The sequence below is a fragment of the Monodelphis domestica genome, chromosome 1, assembly GCF_027887165.1.
Source record: "Monodelphis domestica isolate mMonDom1 chromosome 1, mMonDom1.pri, whole genome shotgun sequence".
Taxonomy (NCBI): domain Eukaryota; kingdom Metazoa; phylum Chordata; class Mammalia; order Didelphimorphia; family Didelphidae; genus Monodelphis; species Monodelphis domestica.
The window spans coordinates 510570629-510592445 of NC_077227.1; the positions used below are offsets into that span (position 1 = coordinate 510570629).

The 21817-nt window shown below is 41.7% G+C and overlaps 1 protein-coding gene across 12 annotated transcripts in view; it reads left to right on the forward strand.

The window, feature by feature from the left end:
* OGDH (oxoglutarate dehydrogenase) overlaps window positions 1-21469 on the forward strand; it is a 110693-nt gene extending 89224 nt beyond the window's left edge. For all 12 annotated transcript variants that reach the window (XM_016423337.2, XM_056813048.1, XM_007475871.2 and 9 more), the window contains 13 exons: window positions 3065-3244; window positions 4286-4438; window positions 7566-7668; window positions 9446-9574; window positions 10350-10500; window positions 10777-10904; window positions 11033-11211; window positions 12043-12114; window positions 13735-13857; window positions 15059-15131; window positions 18166-18329; window positions 19160-19314; window positions 19825-21469. In XM_016423337.2, coding sequence (XP_016278823.2) covers window positions 3065-3244; window positions 4286-4438; window positions 7566-7668; window positions 9446-9574; window positions 10350-10500; window positions 10777-10904; window positions 11033-11211; window positions 12043-12114; window positions 13735-13857; window positions 15059-15131; window positions 18166-18329; window positions 19160-19314; window positions 19825-19945 — 1731 coding nt within the window. In that variant the 3' untranslated portion in view covers window positions 19946-21469. The remainder of the gene's footprint in view (window positions 1-3064; window positions 3245-4285; window positions 4439-7565; window positions 7669-9445; window positions 9575-10349; window positions 10501-10776; window positions 10905-11032; window positions 11212-12042; window positions 12115-13734; window positions 13858-15058; window positions 15132-18165; window positions 18330-19159; window positions 19315-19824) is intronic.
* Window positions 21470-21817: the final 348 nt, after the last annotated feature.

The following is a 21817-nucleotide window of genomic DNA, read 5'->3' on the forward strand; positions in this document are numbered from 1 at the left end:
CATAAAACAGGAACTTTTTTTGCTAATGAAAGGCATTGGTACTATTAGAATATTCAGCCAAAAATCATTAAAAGAGAGGTATTCCTATAGGAAATCCTAAATGATGCTTGGGTTCAGTCTAACTATACAAAAAAAAGAAAAAAGTCGGGGGTTGAAGAATGCCTTTTATCCAAACATCAGTATGCTTTTGGACAAGTAAGCCAGTGAGTTGGTCCATCAGTGCATATCTCTTGGTCAGATATGACAAATGGACAATGAGCTAAAACTAGAACCAAGTGAGAGAAAAAAAAGTGGGCCACATTGCATTTAGGAACTTGTGAAGCATTTTCAATGACCTTGAGCTGCTCCTAAAAACCCATCCTTTTCATACCAGCATCAGTGATGCTATGTGGCTGTAAATCATGAAATGCCATAGTCTGAAATCAGAATTACAGTTATCCTAAAAGGCAATGGAAGGAAACCTGGTGAGTATAAGGAGGCTTCGATATAATGCCAACCATGACTTATGAAAAGTGGCATAAGAGGTGTCATCCAAGAAATAAATGATTAGAAGAGAAGATAGACTGGTCATATGGCAAGGATAAAGAGTAATAGCCTACTGGTAGTCAGGTAATGTTAAAAGACCTAGAGGAAATCCTTTAGAACATTGTATGGAACCCCTGCAGAGGATCTGTTCAGGGATGTCAAGAAAAGCTTCATGGAAGCAGTGGCATCTGAGTATACCTTTAGAAGATGAGTAAGATTTCAACAAGCTGAAAGAATGGAAGGGGAGAGGCAGGGTCATTCAAGGCACAAGGAAGCTCATGAGCCGTGATAAAATTAGGATAGTGGGGGTATATGTGTAAAGAATCCAAAATGCTGGATTATTGTCTGAACTTTTCTCATTGAATTGTGGTGGCTGCAGTTGCACCATTGTAAAAGACTTTGGCTGATTAAATCTCCATCCAGCAGGGATGAGAAAGGCTCTAGCTCTGCGTGCCCACTAGTGTGAAAAGTGGATGTAACAATATAGAATGACTAGACTATGCCCCCTGAACTTCTCTCTTGATTGATTTATTGTGGCTGCATTCTCATCCAGAGCTGACTTTTTTTTCTCATTTAAGAGTTTCTCATCTGCTTTACAGATAAAATGAATCACATTTCACTGGGATTGTTTATATCCTTGGTAGCTCATCCAGGCCCATTTTCAGGATGTAGCAAGAACATTGTGCTCCATGGAGTGACTTACGTCCTTGAGTAATGACAGCCAGACAGGAGGAGAATAAGGACACAAGCTACCTTTTAAATATGTCAAAGATATCACTATATCAAAAGACTTGTGGCTTTGTCAGTATGAGAACTCCTTCTACCAATGCAGATTGCAATCTTTATAAATTATAGTCTTCAAGAGGCAGGTAGTTGACTCATTGGATGGAGCGGTGGGCCTGGAGGCTGACAGACACCTACTAGCTGTGTGTGTCCATAGACATATCACTTAACCTCTGTCTGGTTCAGATTCCTCAACTATAAAATGAGGAATTATAATAGTACCCACCTCCCAATCTTGTGAAAACGAAATGAAATAAAAATTGTTGTGCTACCTGGCACATAGTAAGCATATAACATATAAATGTTAACTTTTATTATTATTTAAGATTTCTCTGAATCTCAAGGAATAGTAAAGGGACTTAATCTTTGATCACCTGGCTAGGCAGCTATGTATGTGAGGCAGTATTTGTTTTTTGGCTTTTTTAATTCATTTATTTATTTAATTTTAGAGTATTTTTCCATGGTTATATGATTCATATTCTTTCCCTTCCCTCCTCTCCCCCCTCCAGTATCCAATAAGCAATTCTACTGGGTTTTATATGTATCATTGATCAAGACCTGTTTCCATACTATTGCAGTAGCGTGATCATTTGTAGTCTACATCCCCAAACATATCCCCATCGAACTATTGTTTCGTGTTGCTTCTCTGATTTTTAATATTCATTCATTAGCATTAGGTTCACAGATCACAGAGCCATTTGAATATATAATTCAACAGACATTTCACAAGACCCTAGTTGTAGAGCTCTAAGGACTCTTTGAGGTCATCTAGTTCAGCTCTGATTTTAAATGAGGAAAGGGTCCCTGAGAGGTTCAATTACTTTCCCAAAAGTACAGGGATAGAGTTAGTACCTACAGTTCATCTACTATGGCCTTAGATCTAATCAGCTGCTACTCAATTGTAATAATACCTCTCCTAGCAGAATAGTAAAAAAGAAAATTGTCTAAAAAGCAACTTTAGATATTTTGTAATTTTTCTCTTTTGTTAAAGCCTGCTTTCCTTGAGTGATAGGTATTTAAATAAAAACAAAATAAGCCATTCTGTGACCTTTGGACACCAACTGGTTCTTATTATTGTTTATTGTTCTCCTGCTGAAGATATTCTTTCTTCTATGATCTCTCAAAGTTCTATTCTGTCTTCTCTTGTTTAGTGTGGAGATATTGTTCCCAGGGATATAGTTTGTTTAGCCACATTGAGTGTGTGGGTGAAAGTTGTCTGAGAGTCATCAGTGTAAATAAGAATGAGGATGAATGGGGGGAATGTTTAGAAAACCCTCCCTCCCTTTTCCATTGCTCTTTTTGGCATCATCTCAACAACTATGGCAAGATGGGCCTTTCTCTTTCTACTACAGAAAGACATGCTCTACTGATGATGTTTGCTGATGTTGCAAAATGCAGTATGAGAAACAGCATTCCAGGGAGCAGGTAGTCCCATAGGAAAAGTGTTATAAACGATCATTTAGCCCAACAATGTTACAAGTTACTGCAGGGTTTTCTGGCTTTATAGTACGATTTGGTTACAAGAGAATCCCAATGTTAGTTTAAATTTATTTAAGGTCGAGGGAACTTTATAGCTGGTATGCCTTTAGGGTAGTTTATTACCTCTTAAGTCTGATGTCTGTAGTTTTTAATCACCATTGTTCACCCCTTTGTAACCTCTGGGTTAGATTATTGTGGTGATGCTGCTATTCTGAGACTACCTTAAGTGATGGTAGCAGGATTGTCATTGACTCAGACTTGGACATTTGCCTTACAGATTGGCTTTACCACAGACCCCCGCATGGCCCGTTCTTCTCCATACCCTACTGATGTGGCTCGTGTGGTGAATGCACCAATTTTCCATGTGAATGCTGATGATCCTGAAGCAGTTATGTATGTATGCAATGTGGCTGCAGAATGGAGGAGCACTTTTCATAAGGATGTGGTTGTGGATTTGGTAAGTAACCAGCAGGATTCAGTCATTGATGCCATGGACATAAATGCTTTATCTCCTTAAATAAGAGGAAAGAAAGAAGAAAGCTTCTTTTCTGGTCAACTCAGGATTTTCCCATTATTGAACCTTCATAAATATCCATTTGAGAGTTAGTAGGGACCTCTGAAGTCACCTGGTCCAACCTATACCAGAGTAAGAATCCCCTTTTCTGCCTACTTGACAAATGTATCTAGCCTTCTCTTGAAGACCTCTAATGAGGTCTTCCTTTAATGAAGAACCTTTCTAGGCACCCATTCCATCTCCATAGAATTTAAATGGTTATTGGAAAATTTTTCCTTACATTAAGCCTAAATCTGCCCCCACTTCTGCCTTTTGGACCCAAGCAAAACTGTTCCATATCACAGCCCTTCAATCAGTGCCCCCTCCCCAAATACCCAAACTTAGTCTTCACTTCTCCAGATTAAATACCCTTAAATTAACTCAGCCATTCTCTGATTTTGCCAGGTTCACTAGCCTCCAGTTTACATACTGTTTTCTATTCCTTCCTAGCACACACACATAAGTGCCAAGTCATCTTGCTATTTCTGACTAACAGAATAGTTGAAGTGACGGCAAAGAACTAATTAATGATATTGTCCTTTTCCTTTCAATTAACTGTTATTTCTTACCAAGCATGTTACTTTTTCTTTTTTAAAATAAGTTTTTTGGGGCAGCTGGGTAGCTCAGTGGATTGAGAGTCAGGCCTAGAGATGGGATGTCCTGAGTTCAAATCTGGCTTCAGTCACTTCCTAGTTGTGCGGTGCTGGACAAATCACTTAACCCCCATTGCCTAACCCTTATCGCTCTTCTTCCTTGGAACCAATATACAATATTGATTCTAAAACAGAAGGTAAGGGTTTTAAAAAAAAAGTTACCTAGTAATATTGGAACTAAAACTAGGATCTCCTGAGTCCCAGCCCAGGGTGTTTTTTGCTAAGATTTCACTGCTTCCCAAACACAACTAGAGAGTTTAGTTTTCTAATACTTCTTTCCTTTGCCATGTAGGTATGTTACCGACGTAATGGTCACAATGAAATGGATGAACCTATGTTCACTCAGCCCCTCATGTACAAGCAGATAAGAAAACAGAAACCTGTGTTGCAGAAATATGCCGAGACCTTGGTCTCCCAGGGAGTGGTCAATCAGCCTGAATATGAGGTACATTCATTTGAGCCATCCTATCTACCCCATTGAATTCTGTCATAGTTCAGTGCCTAAAACTGGACCAGAAGAAGAACAGAGGTTGCCACCACAGGACTGATCTTTGAGAACTACTCCATGGGAATCCAGCACAATCACACACAGTAGAGTAGTCTCCTCGCAGTAGAGGAGACAGATTTGAGGGAGGCATATCAATTCATTGTAGTTGTGTATTAAGTACTAAGATTACAAAGGTGGTTTATTGATTTGCTTATTGAGTCTAGGAATTTTCTTCATTCACCCACTATTTATCAAGCTCCTGGGCATTATGCTAAATGCTGAGAGATATTTTAAAAAGATTCTGGGTGGCTGAGTAGGTAGAGAGCAGGCCTAGAGTCAGGAGGTCCTGGATTCAAAGTAATCTCAGACACTTCCTAACTGTGACCCAACTCCTATTGCCTAGCCCTTACTACTCTTCTGCCTTGGAACCAATACTTAGTATCAATTCTAAGACAGAAGGTAAGGTGTTTTTGTCGTTGTTTTAAAGACAATCTTGATCCTCAAGGATCTTATACACTAGTAGAGGAAATAGAAAATGTAGACAATATCTGTAAAACAATACAAAATGTGATTTAAAAGTGTCACTTCCTTGCTTAAAATGTTTTCTTTTCCCTGGAAGATAAAATAGTCTGTCTAACTGCAACCTGACTTTCAAGCCTGATAAAGCCTCACTACCTCAAGCACCCTATGCTTTGGCCAGTTGGCCTACTTGATGTTCTGCATACATGACATTCCCCTCTCCATTCCTTTGCATAGGTTTTCCCTTCTGCTGGGAATGTTCTCCATCTTGGAAACCCTGGCTTCTTTCAAGGCTCCACTTAAGTGCTTCTTCCTATAAGAGGTCTTAACAGATATCTCTCAGTTGTTAGTGGACCCTTTCCTCCTACTGTGCTGTCCCCTCCCCACCCCACCCCCCCAAAAAAACTCCTTCCATTTATTTTTATTCCCATGTTATTTTCCCCAGGTGAATGTAAGCTCCTTGAGTAGAGGGATTGTTCTTTTCTTGTCTTTGTATTCCCACTGCCTAACACAAAGAATGAATTTTTGGTTGAATCATACAAGTACATTTAAAAAAGACTATGTAAGAATTAGAAGGAAAGAGATCACTTTACAAAGAAATGAACTCAAACATTGTTTTGTGGAAGGGGAAGGGAAGTGTTTCATAGATAAGGTAAAGGGGCATCTGCATATGCACCACAAAAAGTCACTTGCTGGAGACTAGTAAACAGGTTTACCTGGTTGGCCTTTCTAGCAATTAGATAAAGGCTCCAGTTCAGTAGAAGAAACATTATTTGGAATTTTTCTATTATTCCAGAAGAAAATAGGAGTTGCTGAATACTTTAAGGGGTGGGCAAACAGTAAATAGTACTGGAGGACAGTAGTGCCTATTATAATATTTTTGTTGTTGTTTAGTTATTTCCTAGTCTTCGTGACCCCATTTGGAATTTCTCAGCAAGGTTAGTACAGTAGTTAGTCATCTCCTTTTGCAGTTCATTTTATAGATGAGGAAACTGAGGCACACAAGGTTAAGTGACTTGTCCAGGGTTACACAGCTAGAAAGTGGCTGGGGTCAGATTTTAACTTGGGTCTTCCTGACTATAGGCCCAGTGCTCTATCCAGAGAGAGAGAAAGAGAGAGAGGATCTGAAACAGGCAGGTGTTCAGAGGCCTCAGCCAGGGGGGTCTCCCCACAGGCTACTGACTCCCGAAAGCCAAGGGAAAGGGAGTCCCAAGAGATGCACCTTTCCAGATGCTGGTGCTTCCAGAAAAGCCAAGGAAAGGGAGTCAGCCTTCTCACTCACCACATGATCATCTAAGGGAAGCAGTCTCAGGTCTCTCCCTCAAGCTCCTACACAGTCCAGTTCCACAACCAAGTCCCTCTCACAGGAAGTGACGGGAAATATAATGACAGTTCTTTACGTTACTTCCTATGTCTTACATGTACCAATGGTGGCTTAAACTAGGCTTTGGACGGCCCAGGTGGTCAGTCAGTTGTTTCTGATTTGTCACTTGCTAGCACACAAGGGCCACGAACCTTCTTCCCCCACACTCAATCCTCATTCCTGGCTGCTAGAATTCTAAAGACTAAGCAGGGTGGAGTAAATCTAAAATTCACAGAGGAAAAGAATCATGTGAAATAAGTCTGGAAAGATTGTCAGATTATGAAGGGTTTTAAATAGCAAATAGAGCAACTCATACTGAAAAAGCAAAGACAGGGACTCTAAGACTGGGAAACTGAAGGATAATAAAAGTAATGATACCATTAACAGCTTTGCAGAAGTAAGGAAAGACACAGAGGGTGGGTAGTGTTTAGGGCCAGAAAGACTGTGAATTCAGTTTTTAAATACCAGCAGAATGTGTAAAGAACATAGGACCAGAAAGTGTCAGATCAGAACTTCAGGTATAGATTTGGGGTCCTCTGCCTGGGAACATGATTTTTAAAATCACTTTGAACTTAAGAACTTTGTAAGGAACTATATGGGCAGCTAAATAGCACCTCTACCTGGGCCTGAAGGAAGTTGATCAAATATAGTTTCAGATACTTACTAGCCAAGTGACCCTTAGCAAGTCACTTAATCTTATTTTTCTCAATTTCCTCATCCGTAAAATGAATTGGAGAAGGAAATGGCAAACTACTCCAGTATTTCTGCCAAGAAAACACCAAATGGGGTCACAAAGAGTTGGATATGACTGAAATGACTGAACAGCAACAAGAAAATATATATATATATATGGAACAAAAATTTCTGAGAGCTCAGAACCAAACCTGACAGATGCTGAAATTTCTAAATCAGCAGACTAGGGAAAGAAGAGGAAATAGACTAGATACCCAGGTAGTAGAACAAATTCCAAATCCTAGAAGGCTTCCAATATGGGCCCAGGTTGATTTGAGGGCCAAAGAAGGCCCTTAACTTGATTCCAGGATGCCTGGCAACTAACAGGTTGAATTTCTTGGCTTGGTAAGAAGTTTTAGAACATTAGTGGAAGTTGTTTTCCTTTGAAATATGAGAGCACAGCCTCTGAAAAGTGTGATCCACTTGCTATGTTTGGTCTTGTACCTGATGTGCTATGTCACTACTTTCTAGGAGGAGATTTCCAAGTATGATAAGATCTGTGAGGAGGCCTTTGCCAGATCTAAAGATGAGAAGATCCTTCACATCAAGCACTGGCTTGATTCACCTTGGCCTGGTGAGTAACAGGTCACTTGTTAAAGTGTTTTTGTTTTAAGATTACAGTGAAAGGACAAGGGGATGTCTTGGAATGTACATATCACTGTGAAGTGGAAGGTAGAAGGTATTCAACCAAAAAAATGAAGGAATAAGGATTAGATAGGCCCCTGAGCCATACTCTTATCTGAAATGAGCAGAGGAAAAACAAAAAAAAAAGGATTCTGTCAATAAAAGTAATGCCTAGGGATCTGGGTCTTGGCTGAGAAGGGAAGGAGGAGGGCATCTCTTGTGTGAGAATGGAGACTAAGAGCAGGTTGGTTTCAAACAAAAAAGATTTTACAGCACCTTGCATTGATTTTCTCAAAAATAATATAATAGAGGAGAGTAGACAGGGAAAACTTTCTTCCAACCTTGTCTGGACTGAAACATAAAATATGAGTTGTTGAATGAATTTTTAAAAAAAAAGAACCTATGGGGGAAACTGGGTAGCTCAGTGGATTGAGAGCCAGGCCTAGAGATGGGAGGTCTTAGGTTCATATCTGGCCTCACACTTCCTAGTTGTGTGACCCTAGGCAAGTCACTTAACCCACATTGCCTAGCCCTTACTGCTCTTCTGCCTTAGAATTAATCCATAGTACTGATTCTAAGGTGAAGGTAAGAGTTTTAAAAAAAGAAAAGAAAATAGAACCTAAAATTTGATGTATAAGTAATAATCACAATCTTGATTTTGGACACAGTAAAAACAGATACTTTTAAGAGAGACAAATAGGAAAATGATATATGCTTAAAGATAAAATAGATAATGAAACGTAAAAATTAAGTACATGTGCATCAAGTGATAATAGCAACTGAGTAAAGAAAACTAACTGAAAAGCAAGATACAAGGTGAATAAGGGAGTAATTATAGGAGATTTCAACATTCTTGTTTCAGAACTTAACAAATGGAATAAACAAGAAGGAAAATAGAGCCTATTGGAAAAACTAGATATGAGAAACCTTTGATGCCATATTTCCCTCTAAATATTCCCCAGGATATCTGACTACCCAGTTGTCTGTTGCTTTCCCTCTCTGGCTGTCTCACATTTCTGGTCATATATCTCTCTGATAATATCCCTTATTCCACTTCTCTGCTGTTCTTCATTGGTAATATGCTGCAGACTACTCTTGCTCACCATTTACCTCTCCATTGCCCAACAGGTGACCCTCAACCTCAATTCTTTGCAAACTATTGTATTGCATAATTCATAGTCATAGAGCATCACTGATACAGAAGAAAGAACACTGATACTTGAGTCAGAGGAGCTGACTTCAAACTCTGCCTCTAGAATCAAAGATTCTGCCTTTGATGCTTAACTATCTGTGTGACCCTGAGCAAATCATCCATGTTCTATCTGGGCCTCATGTCATGTTCTTATCACTAAAATGAGAAAGTTGGACCCAATGACCTTTGAGGTCCCTTTCAGTTCTAGTTCTATGGTCCTATCATAAATAGTTTCAAGTCCCTTCTGTGCAGAAGCTTATATGCTAATAGACATTAAATATGTACACAGATAAATGTGATACAAGGAAGAAGGTGGTCAGTACAGAAGTTGCCGTGCTCAAATTCAAAAGAGTTCAGATGGGTTTGAGCCCTGGACCCTTTTACTCTCATTCTTCCTCTGCAAAGTCCCACATTTTCTCATTCAGTTCAGAGAAGAACAGAAGAGCTTTTGTCCTTCAGTGTTCATCCCAGGGCTTATAAAAGGAGACATGGTAAGTGGTAAGTATCCATTTCTGGCTCATCTTTTCTCTCCCAGGTTTTTTTACTCTGGATGGACAGCCCAGGAGTATGACTTGCCCTTCAACTGGTCTAACTGAAGAGGTTCTGACACACATAGGAAATGTAGCCAGCTCTGTTCCTGTGGAGAATTTCACCATTCATGGGGGTAATTAATAGCTTGATTTGTGGAATTGTAGGACAAGACACGATGATGTCAATGATCCAGTTCCAAAGGAATCATAGTGAAAAATTCTATCTGCCCCCAGAGAGAAAAGTAATAGACTTTTGAGTACAGAATGAAACATACTTTTTTACTTTCTTTATTTTTCTTAGTTTTTTTCTGTTTTCTTTTGCAGTATGACTAATATGAAAATATGTTTTGCATGACTTCACATGTATAATTAATGTCATATTAATTGCCTTCTCAAAGGATGAGGGAAGGTTGAAAGGAAAGAAGAGAATTGGAACTCAAAAAAATTTTAATGAATGTCAAAAAACATTTTGACATGCCAAAAAAAATGGTACCAGCATGCCCAAGTTGTATGACAGCTTCTATTTGTGGCCTGTGGTCATTGTCTTAACCTATCTTAACCTCAGTTCCACATTGGGTAAAATGAAGAGAAAGTTTCTGATCTGCTTTACTCAGAGATTTGTAGTTCTGAATAATGAATGGGTAAAAAACAACTCTGGATGAGGTCCTCGCTGTCCTAGTATACATATAACATATGTAAGTATTGAGGGAAAAAATCAAATCACTATAAATTTTGCATTAAGCCCCATTCTCTAATGAAACAGTTTCACTATTTTCCAAGCCAAAAGCAGAGAGAGGCATCTGTTCTCTACTCATTAATGTCGCACAATTCAGAGCCTGCCCATATAGAAACCATTGCTGAGTGATTGGTCAAGCCTAGGATAGGATTTAAGCTTGAGTGTCTCTGTAGGCCTGAGGCGGATTCTGAAAACTCGTGGAGAAATGGTAAAGAATCGAACAGTAGACTGGGCCCTTGCTGAGTACATGGCCTTTGGCTCACTCCTGAAAGAAGGGATCCACATTCGGCTCAGCGGCCAGGATGTTGAACGGGGGACCTTCAGGTAAAGCCTTGGGGTTCCTACCTCAAGGGGTGGGAATGAGAACATGAGCCCTTTCTCACAAGCACATCGTTCACTGTCCACTTGGTCACATGGGTTAGAAAAGAGTGGTTGCATGGATTTCTTTGCATTTATTGAGAACAGTGCTCCTTTGTGTTTGTACAGATGCTCTCTTCCTCTGTCATGGCTTCTAACTTAGTAGCTTGTTTAGCCACAGTGCAGGGTCATTTGAGGGGGTGGAGGATGAAGTTGGTGTTAATAACCCTTCCTCTGTTCCAGCCATCGTCACCATGTGCTGCATGACCAGAATGTAGACAAGAGGATCTGCATTCCCATGAACCACCTCTGGCCCAACCAGGCTCCATATACAGTCTGCAATAGCTCTCTTTCTGAATATGGAGTCTTAGGTAAGTGCCCTTGAGCCCACTGTGTCTGTGTTGAGCGAGTGTGTCCTTGAACACATTCCTTTGTTCCTCCCACATCCTGGATGATGGTGTGCCTTCCCATGTCTTCATCACTCCCCTGTACTACACAGGCTTTGAGCTGGGCTTTGCTATGGCGAGTCCTAATGCCCTCGTTCTTTGGGAGGCTCAGTTTGGTGACTTCCACAACACTGCTCAGTGCATCATTGACCAGTTCATCTGCCCGGGACAGGCCAAGTGGGTTCGACAGAATGGCATTGTGTTGCTGTTACCCCATGGCATGGAAGGAATGGTGAGCATTTCTCTCTCCACTGACCCAATCCATTGCTTAGGAAAGAGGCTCTTACCATCTGACCCTCAGATTTGGCTCCTGATTGTTCTGTCTGTCCCCAGAGATACCCAGAGACATCAGCCAGTTCTTTTCTCCTAAAGTGGTTGCAACAGTAGAGATGTGCCTGCCATTTTCCATCCTCTTATGCCCAGCTGTCTGTGCGGTGGTATAAATGGGGAATGGCGGTAGAAAGTTGCTCTAGGTGCAGCCTTGCCCTAAACCTGCTTTCCTCTCTTCCTCTTCACACTCTCCCTTCCTGACCCCAAATAGGAAACTCTGACTTTGTCACATGTTCATGTCATGACATGCATACATGCTTATGTCATCACGGAAAGTAAGGCTCTCCTGAACAGTCCCTGATCTGACACTCAGATCTCTCAGCACTTCCAAACCCCAGTGTGCCCCAGGTGCAAGGAGTACCCAGCACTGTCGGAGCCTGTACTACTGCTTACTATCTTTAATCTCTGAGTTTGGAAAATATAAAAGCCTGGTTGAATGGCCCTGCCTGCGGCCCTATAGGATAAGCCTTCATTAAGGAGAAAAGAGTGAAAGAGCCTCAGGGACATCAGTCTCAGATAAGAATGCTTAATGCTGCGTGCCTTGTTTGTGAGGGTGAGAGGAGACAAAGGTGTCAAGAGGTCAGGAAGGGAGGCGAAATAAGCTCTACAGGGCTCAAAACGCAGAATTTAGTGTTTGTGAAACTCCACACAAGCAAGTTGTTGGTGGTGCTGTTGGGAGAGTGGGATTTGCTGCAGAGAGAGGGGCTCCAGCTGATTTCTTGCTTGGTTCCAGGGTCCAGAGCATTCATCAGCCAGACCGGAGAGGTTTTTGCAGATGTGCAATGATGACCCAGATGTCTTCCCTGTAAGTTAAGTTGTATCTGACCTGGTTGGGACTCTGAGTGGGTAACTCAATCTAGTGCAGACAGCCTATGCCATCCAAGGGAGGGGAGCTAAAGGAAGAAAATTCCACTTCCTTTAAATTCCCATTTGGACGCTTGTGGTCATCTGCCCATTTTGGGGAATTAATTATGTGTGTGCTCCTGATACTAATGGCAACAGATACTGTTTTCTGTGCCCTCCTTTCATTTTAGAACTGACCCTGGCCAACACGGCTGTGCTTCATCATCCTAATTAGTGTGAATGGGAAGGTGGTAGGTGTGGCCACTTGGCCCACTGGTTTTCCCCTAAATGAGAAACCAAAGCAGAATACAAAGGGGCTGCTTCCTGGACTTTCCTGCCCTTGCCCAAGACCAATGGACTTGGAAAGCTATGGATCATGTTTGCCACTCCATGGCAATTCCTTCCAATTATCCTCTTAAAAAGCTTGTTTGGGGGCAACTGGGTGGCTCAGTGGATTGAGTCAGGCCTAGAGATGGGAGATGGGAGGTCCTGGGTTCAAATCTGGCCTCAGATACTTCCTAACTGTGTGACCCTGGGCAAGTCACTTACCCCTACTTGCCTAGCCCTCACTGGTCTTCTGCCTTAGAACTGATACTTAGTATCAATTATAAGACAGAAGGTAAGAGTTTAAAAAAACAAAAAGCAAAAGAAAACCCCAAATAGTGTCACAAAGAGTTGGACACAACAAAAAAAAGGGCTGAACAACAACATATTGTGTTAAGTACTTACTATTCTAAGTCCCTTTGAGAATAGAGGATACCCCTACCCTCAAGGAGTTTATAGTCTAGTTTTAGAATAACATATGTGAATGTAAAACCAAAGACCAACTCTTAACAATATATGATCTACACAGATTCGTGTGCTATGAAGTACTAAAGAAATAACAAGACACATGTCCTTTTATTTTATTTTATTTATAAACCCTTACCTTCAGTCTTGGGATCAATATCATGTACTGGTTCCAAGGCAGAAGAGTGGTAAGGGCTAGGCAATGGGGGTTAAGTGATTTGCCCAGGGTCACGCAGCTAAGAAAGGTTCTGAGGTCAAATTTGAACCTAGAACCTCCCATCTCTAGGCCTGGCTCTCACTCCCCTGAGATACCCAGCTGCCTCCATCATGGCCCCTTTTAAAAAGTGGCATAGGGTCAGGGCATGTGGTGATCTTTTTCCATCTGAAGTGAGATAAAGTTATTGGAGCTCAAAGCAGGATTCCAGAATGGAACTCAAAAATTAGAGGCCCACAGTAATCCAATGACAGGACCTAGAACTTGAGTCTATAGCAGCATCTGGAATAGCTAACTCAAGACTCTCAGACATGATGCTGCTTCTAACCATAAGGTGAAGAATTTCTTTTTTGTCATCTCTGAAGGTCCTTGAACATCCCATGATTCTATTTCCAGCTGTGTTTAAACACCTTCCATCTTGGGTAGACTTCAGCTCAATAGCAAGAACATGATTGTCATCTCTTTTGTAAACTTCCACCCCAAAGCCCTAGACCACTGCTCCAATATGGCAAGTCTACTAAAGAGGTGGTGTTGTTACTCATTGGCCCCTGATGGTTCACTGTGCTCTCTTTGCTACAGAAACTGGATGACTTTGATGTGCGTCAACTCTATGACTGCAACTGGATTGTTGTTAATTGTTCCACCCCTGCCAACTTCTTCCATGTCCTAAGACGGCAGATCCTGCTGCCCTTCCGGAAGCCGGTCAGTTACAGAGCCTACTGTGCCCAGAAGGCTCTGAACCAAGGGCCAGACCCAAACTGATTACCTATTATATCCCAAAAGAAAGAGTTCTGGGTGGGTAGTGCTGATTTCATGGAATTTCCAAGAGTAAAAGCATCCCTAAGAGGAAATTGGGCTTGTGGAGTCTGAGCCCCCAGTTTTTTTTTTCCACCTATACTACAAATACTTGGGTTCCAAGACAGTCTACCCCACGATGACTACTGCTTCAATCTTTATGATTTCATTTCTGTGAGTATTCTTTCCACGGATATGTAATGAAACCTTTCTAGGCCTTAGTAAATAGTTTCCTGCCTGGTCCTAAAAAAACCTCACCTGGTGACCAACTTAGGATGATAAGTATCTCTAAATTTGGCTAGGATGGTCCTCTCAGAACAAGCATGCCATTTGTCAGTAGGCTATACTCAAAGCCTTTCCAGTTTGATAGGACCTGCCAAAGCTCACACTAAAATGGCATAGCCTTGGAGAAGAACCCAGGACTGCCTCAGCTCTCACTACAATTCTGGGTTTCAGCTTCCTACATACAGAGGGTACTAATTGTCCTCATGAATTGTCGGGGAATGAGGAATAAATCTCTATAGCTTGTTTGTACCTAGCTCTTTTCTTCAGCCAGATTTCCCACCATTAAGATCAAGGAATCATCCAAAGGAATTCTATTCTCCCAACTTCATAAACAGAGGTGCTATTGAGTGGGCCACTTTCTCATGAGTACTAGTAACCAAGTCGCTGCTGGCTTGATTTGAGGAAAGTCCTACTCAACGGCATCAATAATAAACTAACATTTGGAAGGGTGAGCCAGAAGCGACTGCTTTTAACTATGATGTGGGAAAAGCAGCTCTTTGTTGTTCTCTAGTCAGAAACAATTTGCTAGGCCAGCTAAGGGGAATCAAAGGTGGTATGCTCTACCTGTCTTGGGATTTACCTCTCCTTCAATCTCTACCTAGAAACCTTCTGTAGGGTGGGAGATAGAATGGGATGGAGAATTGCATTTTCCTTTCTTCTTTCTTGGCCTCCTCCTTCTCCATGGAGAACCTACTGCAAAGAGGTGGGATGATTTGCAATATACAGGTTCCCATTAGTGAAAAATAGCCCAGTTACCTCACTGACCTCCCTCCTGGAGCGCTCTGAATCCAGCTGTCGTGAGTCTTTTCCCACTGTGTTTCAGTTGATCGTCTTCACTCCAAAGTCACTGCTGCGTCACCCTGAAGCCAGGTCCAGCTTTGATGACATGCTGCCAGGTAAGAGTTAGGGAAAGAGGTTTCTGGGCATTCTTTTGGGAAGGTTTATTACTCTTTCTTTCTCCTGACTCAGGCAGGGTAAGCTTGTACTGTAGGGTTCTTGGCACAAGGCAGGTTACCTGACACTGGGGGCCCAGGTACATCTGTGGTGGCAAAGCAGGGAAGAACGCCTGTCTTTGCTTCCTGTTTGTTAAGTGGTCGTTTGTTCAGTTTCTAGGGTCAGGGTGTGGTGACTTGTTCCTTCTCTGTAGGCTAGAGGGTTATTTCCCACAATAAGTAAGGAGATGGCAAGAGAGAAATGAGTGCCCTTTGATAAATTTAAAGTACCAGACACAGATGAAATATGTAGCAGAGTCCTTAAAAAATGAGATGATATGATTGCTAAGCCACTGTCCTGGATCTTTGAAAGATCATGGAAAGAATGGAAAATGTTCCATAGGACCTTAGATTTCGTTTTCAAAAGAGAGTGCAGTCTGTAAACTCTAGTCTAATGAGTTTAACTTAATTCCTCACAAAATGCTAGAGGAATAGGGAGTTTTGAGCTTGGAGAAAACATAGAGGAGGACATAATAACTACTTTGTAGTGTTTGAAGGGCCATCATGTAGAACCATCCCAGAGGACTTTTGGTCCTCTTGCTTAGTCCCAGAGGGCAGGACTGGGAGCACTGGATGGAGAGTACAAAAAGGCAGACTTACGTTTGATATAAAGAAAACATCCTAGAACTGTCCAGAAGTGCAGTGGGCTGCCTTGAGAGGTAGTAGTGGGTTTCTTCTCACTAGAGATCTTCACTCCTCTCTATAAGTCTTCAAGGGAAGACTGGATGACCACACATGAGGTATATTGTTGGGGGGTTGGGGGGGTGGTATTTACTTATGGATTGGATTAGATCATCTCTGAACTCCTATGCAGTTCAGAGATTCTCTGATTCCCTCAGAGACCTTTCTGGCTCTAGATTATAGCAATGACAAGACCCAGGTGTTTGGGCAGTCTACAGCCCATCCTTTAAAAGTGGACACCGGCAAAGATGATTTGCTGTATTAACAAGGACAGTGGACTGTGGGTCAGGAGGCCTGGATCTTCTACCAGCTAATTGTGTGACCTTAGGCACACTCTCTGGACTTTAGTATTTTCCTTATCTATAAAATGAGATAAGACTAGCTGATCTCTAAGGACCTTTCCAGCATGGAAATATAGTATTGAGGAAAAATGTTTCTGCCTATAAGGAAGATGATTATTTGGGTTAAGAATGAAAGAATAGTTAACCTCAGGAAATAGAGTAATACCAATGTTATGGCAGACATAATTAGTCCCAGTGTCTTAAATATCTCTCAGTAATAGCCCTGTTTGTTCCTCAGTTCTGAAGGATTCCAGAAATCCAGGTATTTGGTAAGGGCCTGAAGCTCCTTGTGGATCTTGATTCCTGATGGCCCCACCTCAGTTTTGCCATGGGCATCACATTTTCATTGTGTTTTAATAGCAGTTTTGTGAATGTCATTGGCATCTTTCCCCCTTGTTCTTGAATGGAAAATGTGGAATTGAGTTGTCAGAATAGAAGTGAACAAAGACAACTCCCATGTCTGAAGGGCTGTTAGCATTGTGGGTCTTTTGGACCAGGGCACCTTACCTGTAGACAGTTGCCTCTTTGAGTTGGGGAGATTCCTAGTTGTGAGGACATGAGCACATGATTCATCAGGCACATCTCCAGTACAGGGATTCGCAGTCCTAAGAACTAACATTAGGATCTGAAGAACCTTTCTCTTGCTAGAGTGTTGACATGAAGAACCTGCAGTGGTTGTACTTGCAAGTGGGTAGGAATCCCCATTCTTCCACTCTCCATCCACTTTTCCTTGCTAATGGTTACATAGCCACCTGTGAGGGCCTGCCTCACTACCAAGGGATTTCCCTCAAGCTTTTCTCCATGTCAGTAAGAACTCTATGCCCTTTCATTAAGTTTTCTTCATATCATGCAAACACTATGCAAATTGGACTTATTTCTGGTTTTTTCCTTAAATCAGTGTTGTCAGTCTGGGCCCTGGCCCCAATGTGGCCCTGCACCAGATTAAAATGTTATTGAGAAATATTTAACAAAATAAATAAAAAATACATAAAAACATATATAGCATTACATTTAAAATGCCAGTATGTGGCCCTCAGGGCAGATTGATTAGTGGGCCTCTTTTCTATTTGAGTTTAACACTCCTATCTTAGATGATTTATCCCTTATACAGAGATGATAGACATTAACTTGGGCCCAAGAGCTTGGTTTTTAACTCTGTTTGTACTAGAAATTGTATGTGGAAAGTCACAACAGGCATAGTCCATGCTCAATATAGTTGTGTTCATCTATGCCCAGAATATTAAAATTCAGCAGCAGCTCTTTAAATTCAAAATGGGTAACTTTTTGAGAAAAATAAAAGGAAACATTGCTTGATATAATCAGTATTAATATCAGGGGTAGGTAGGTAGGTAGGTAGATAGATACATAATGGAGAGAACTCTAGGCCTGGATTTGGTTCCTGGGATTAAGTTTTGTTACTCTTCTGTCTTAGAACTTAAAGCAAGACAGAAGGTAAGAGTTTTATTACTATTATTATATAATTCATTCCCCTGAAAGACTGAAAATAAACATTCAAGGAAAGTGCTTAGCTAACAATCATGAATGAAAGAGTCATCATCAGGATGTTTCACATATACAAATGCCCATCTTTAGTGCTTCCCTTGCTCCTCCTCAGAGACAGAATACCAAGCCAGATGGACTATGGGCCTGACCTCATTCATGTTTGGCATTTCCGAGGCGAATTTTTTTGTTAGTAATTAAGAGATTTGGTATAGGGCCATGGTGGCAAACCTATGGCAGGTGCCAGAGGGGGCACTCAGAGCCCTCTCTACAGGCACACATGCCTGAGGACATCATCCATTCCTCTTAAGAGTTTCACGTCACTGGGATAGGGTGTCAGTGCTTCTTGTGATGATTAGGAAAGCATGTTCTGAATTTCCAGAGATGACACTTGTCCAATGTGGGATCTGTTTCAGGAAGCAACTTCCTGCGTATTATCCCAGACAGTGGCCCTGCATCCCAGAACCCAGAAAACACCAAGAGACTTCTCTTCTGTACTGGCAAGGTGTACTATGACCTTACCCGAGAGCGACAGGCCCGAAACATGGAGGCAGATGTGGCTATCACCAGGATTGAGCAAGTAAGAGGAAGAAAGGGGACCAGCCACTACCTGTAGATGTTGGCATATACTCTAGTAACATGAACTTGGGCCTCATGTCTGTCTGCTCTTGGGAAGGAGTGGTCCCTCCTGCACATCCACCTCTCCAATACAATGTAAACTCCCTGAGGCCGGCAGCTAGCCCAGTGCTTGACTCAGCAGACTCAAAAAAATTCTTGGTGAATTGAATTGCCTAGTTTTCACCCTCCTTTCTGTCGCTTCCAGTTGTTAATGCTCTCTCCTCTTTAACTCATCTTTGTATATATTTTTTTCACAGTAGAATGTGTCAAAAACTTTTTTAAATCTTTGTATCTTCATCCCTTAGCACAGTGGCTTTACATACACACATAGTGCAGGTGCTTAATCAATGTTTGTTGAATCAATTTACAACCCAGAAAGGCTCCCCTTACTGGGTCTCTCCCCACCCTCCATCCCAGCACATAAACACAATTATATTAACTCTGTACATTTCCTATATTTCTTTGTCTGCATATTTTTTTTCTGACCTTGAAAGACTCTAAGCTCCTCAAGGGCAGTCTCATATTTTTGTCTTCATATTCCTAATGGCTCAAAGAGTACTGTGCATGTAGTATCTACTTAATAGATCTACATTGAATTGAATTGAATTGTGGCCTCCAAAAGCAGGCAAAGTGAGATTAGAGTTGCCTCTTAAGCCTAGGAATGCCCTGTCATAAGACTAACTTATCATAAGGACTTCATCTTAGAAGCAATAAGGAAAGGGGCTGGTAGCGTTATCTATGTCTCCTTCAGTTTGTGCTGTGTCTGAAGTTGTGGTCTTGTTTCCTTCCCAGCTCTCCCCATTCCCCTTTGACCTCCTGCAGAAGGAAGTGCTGAAGTACCCTAATGCAGAGCTGGCCTGGTGCCAGGAAGAGCATAAAAATCAGGGTTACTATGACTACGTGAAGCCAAGACTTCGTACAACCATAGACCGAGCCAAACCTATCTGGTAAGTATTCCTAGTGCCCTGCCTGGGCCACCCTCCATCCTTTGGGAGTGCCCTCCAGGTGCCTTGGGTCTAAAAGGCATTCCAACCCAAAGTATTCTTTGGTATCCTAAAAGGGACTATCCCCTTTTTAGTGCTGATGGATGACTATCAGAAAAAATCCTAGGTAGGAGGGAGTTAGGTGATATAATGGGAAGTGCCTGTCTTAAGAGTCAGGAAGATATGAATTTGAATTCTACCTCAGACGCTCATTAATTGTGTGATTCTGGACAATTCAAATAACCTCTCTCATCCTCATTCTGCAACTATAAAATGCATGAGATAGCACCTATCTCATAGGGTTGTTGGGAGGATCAAATGAGATAATGTATATAAAGGGCTTTGCCAAGCCTTACGAGATCTAGACCCATGTGAACTATCATCATCATTGTTATCCTGGAGAGAAATGAACCCACTGCTCTTTTTGAAGGAGCAAGATGGGATACACTGCCCTCACTCTTGTTTCCATCTCAGGTATGCTGGGCGGGATCCTGCTGCTGCCCCAGCCACAGGCAACAAGAAGACACATCTGACAGAGCTGCAACGTCTCCTGGATACTGCTTTTGATCTGGACGCTTTCAAGGGTTTATCCTAAGCACTGGCCATAGCTACTTGGACCCTACCTTCTGTCTGTCTGTATATCCATGTCTGCCACTCACCTCTTCTCTTAACTCCAGACTTGATCAACTAAAGCGTGGCACCCAGCTTCTCCCCCAAATCTCTGCTTGTTCCTTATTGTCCTGCTCATTCCTTTCCTATGCTCCTCCTCTCCTTCCTTCACTCCCTCAAGCTGGTCTCTTAGAAATTGAAGTTATCATTTCTTTATCAAGTATCTGCTTCACTCACCCCCTCCAAATGTTCAATGATCCTCAAGTTTATAGCTATCTCATCTTTCTGTGAAGGTGACTAGCAGTGTGAAATATCACCTTCTGCAGAGGCAGCAGGGGAAATGGATAACAGAAAGAGAAAGGGGTACTGCTGTCTTTACAATTTTAAGGACAATTTTTGGTCCATAACCATACCCAGGAAAAAAAAAAGCCTTCTGTAGTGATGTCAGATTTTCCCACTCCCTTGAACTGATAAAATTCCACCCCCACAATGTAAAGGAGGAACTCTGGGTTCCCCCTGTGCTGAAGATTCTACCCACCAAAAGAAGAGGTCTTTTTACTTCAGAACTAGAATTAGGATCACTTAGCTTTTTCTGGAGCTAAACCTAGAATGGTCATCCAAAAGGAAAAAAACCTTCTTTTCCCAAGAGTTGGATTTGGCCATATTCTCTGAGTGGTAAGATGGTACCCAGCCATAGCAGGGAGATGGACTCCTGTGTTTGTCAAGCTCAAGAGAGGTTAAATCCCAGAATCCAAAGCAGGTGGCCCTGTCAGTGTCTTTCCTCTGATATCACTGTCCTGTCTTTATTTTCCTGTGTGAGATCACCCCTGGGCTTACTGCATGTGTTCTGCATGCCCTAATCCCTTACGCTTTAGAGGCCAGGGACAGCTCCAGCCTCTATTGCTTCTGCCCTTCAGCACGGACTGTTCTCCATATCACGGAATTGGCAAAAGTGTCCCTTTCTGGCACCCAAGCCCTTCATATTGCTGCCCTTTGTCCCATATATGTACAGCTTAGCTTTAGGGTGAAATCTGGAGCACAGAGCCACAGGTTATGTACATCATGTGAATAATGACTTTTCTATTGGAGATGGCCTCGGTTTCCAAGCCTGAAAGTCTCTCCTTCTAGTCCCAGCAGCCCATGGCATATGTGCTGCCCTTATTGGGGTTGATGAGCTTAGGCATGCCCTTTTTGCTTGTTTTCTTACCACCTCTCCTTCCCAATGCATCTTTTTTTTCTCCCCCCACCCCTCACCCCCTGTCTTTCTCCTTTGACTTTTTTTTTTTTTAAGAGAGATAGAGACTTTCTGACTCATCCTTTCCTGTGCCAAAGCAAAAGGTGGCAGGAGGTGGGAGCTGAGGGGTGAGGGGCAGGGGCAGAAATTGGTGACTGCCCCTCATCATCACTTTGATTCTTCACAGTGACAGATATGATTTATTTATTTTGGTTAAAAAACAAACAGCTTTTCATTGTATTTGGCTTCACCAATAAAATAAGAAGTTATCCTTGGGCCTGTCTAGATTTCCCTTCAGTATGGTATACCCCAGTTTTCATGCCAAGGAAGAAAAAGCCTTGTTCTCAAATTTGGTAATTTAACATAAATCTATATACTCCCTTTTATCATGGAAAGATGTAACTGGAAGCCCTGAGAAAGTCTTACTCTAAGAATCTTTCTTGTTGGCATTTTAAAATAGAAAATAAGGTATCCTTGCAGATCTTTCTGTATCACATACTGTGAAGATAGCTTGCCAGTAAGATAAATATGGTTCTCTTCATTAGAATTGAGAGATGGTACAGTACTCATTTAAATGACTATTTATGTAACCATACACTAAGAAACAATGTATTATCTCCTAAG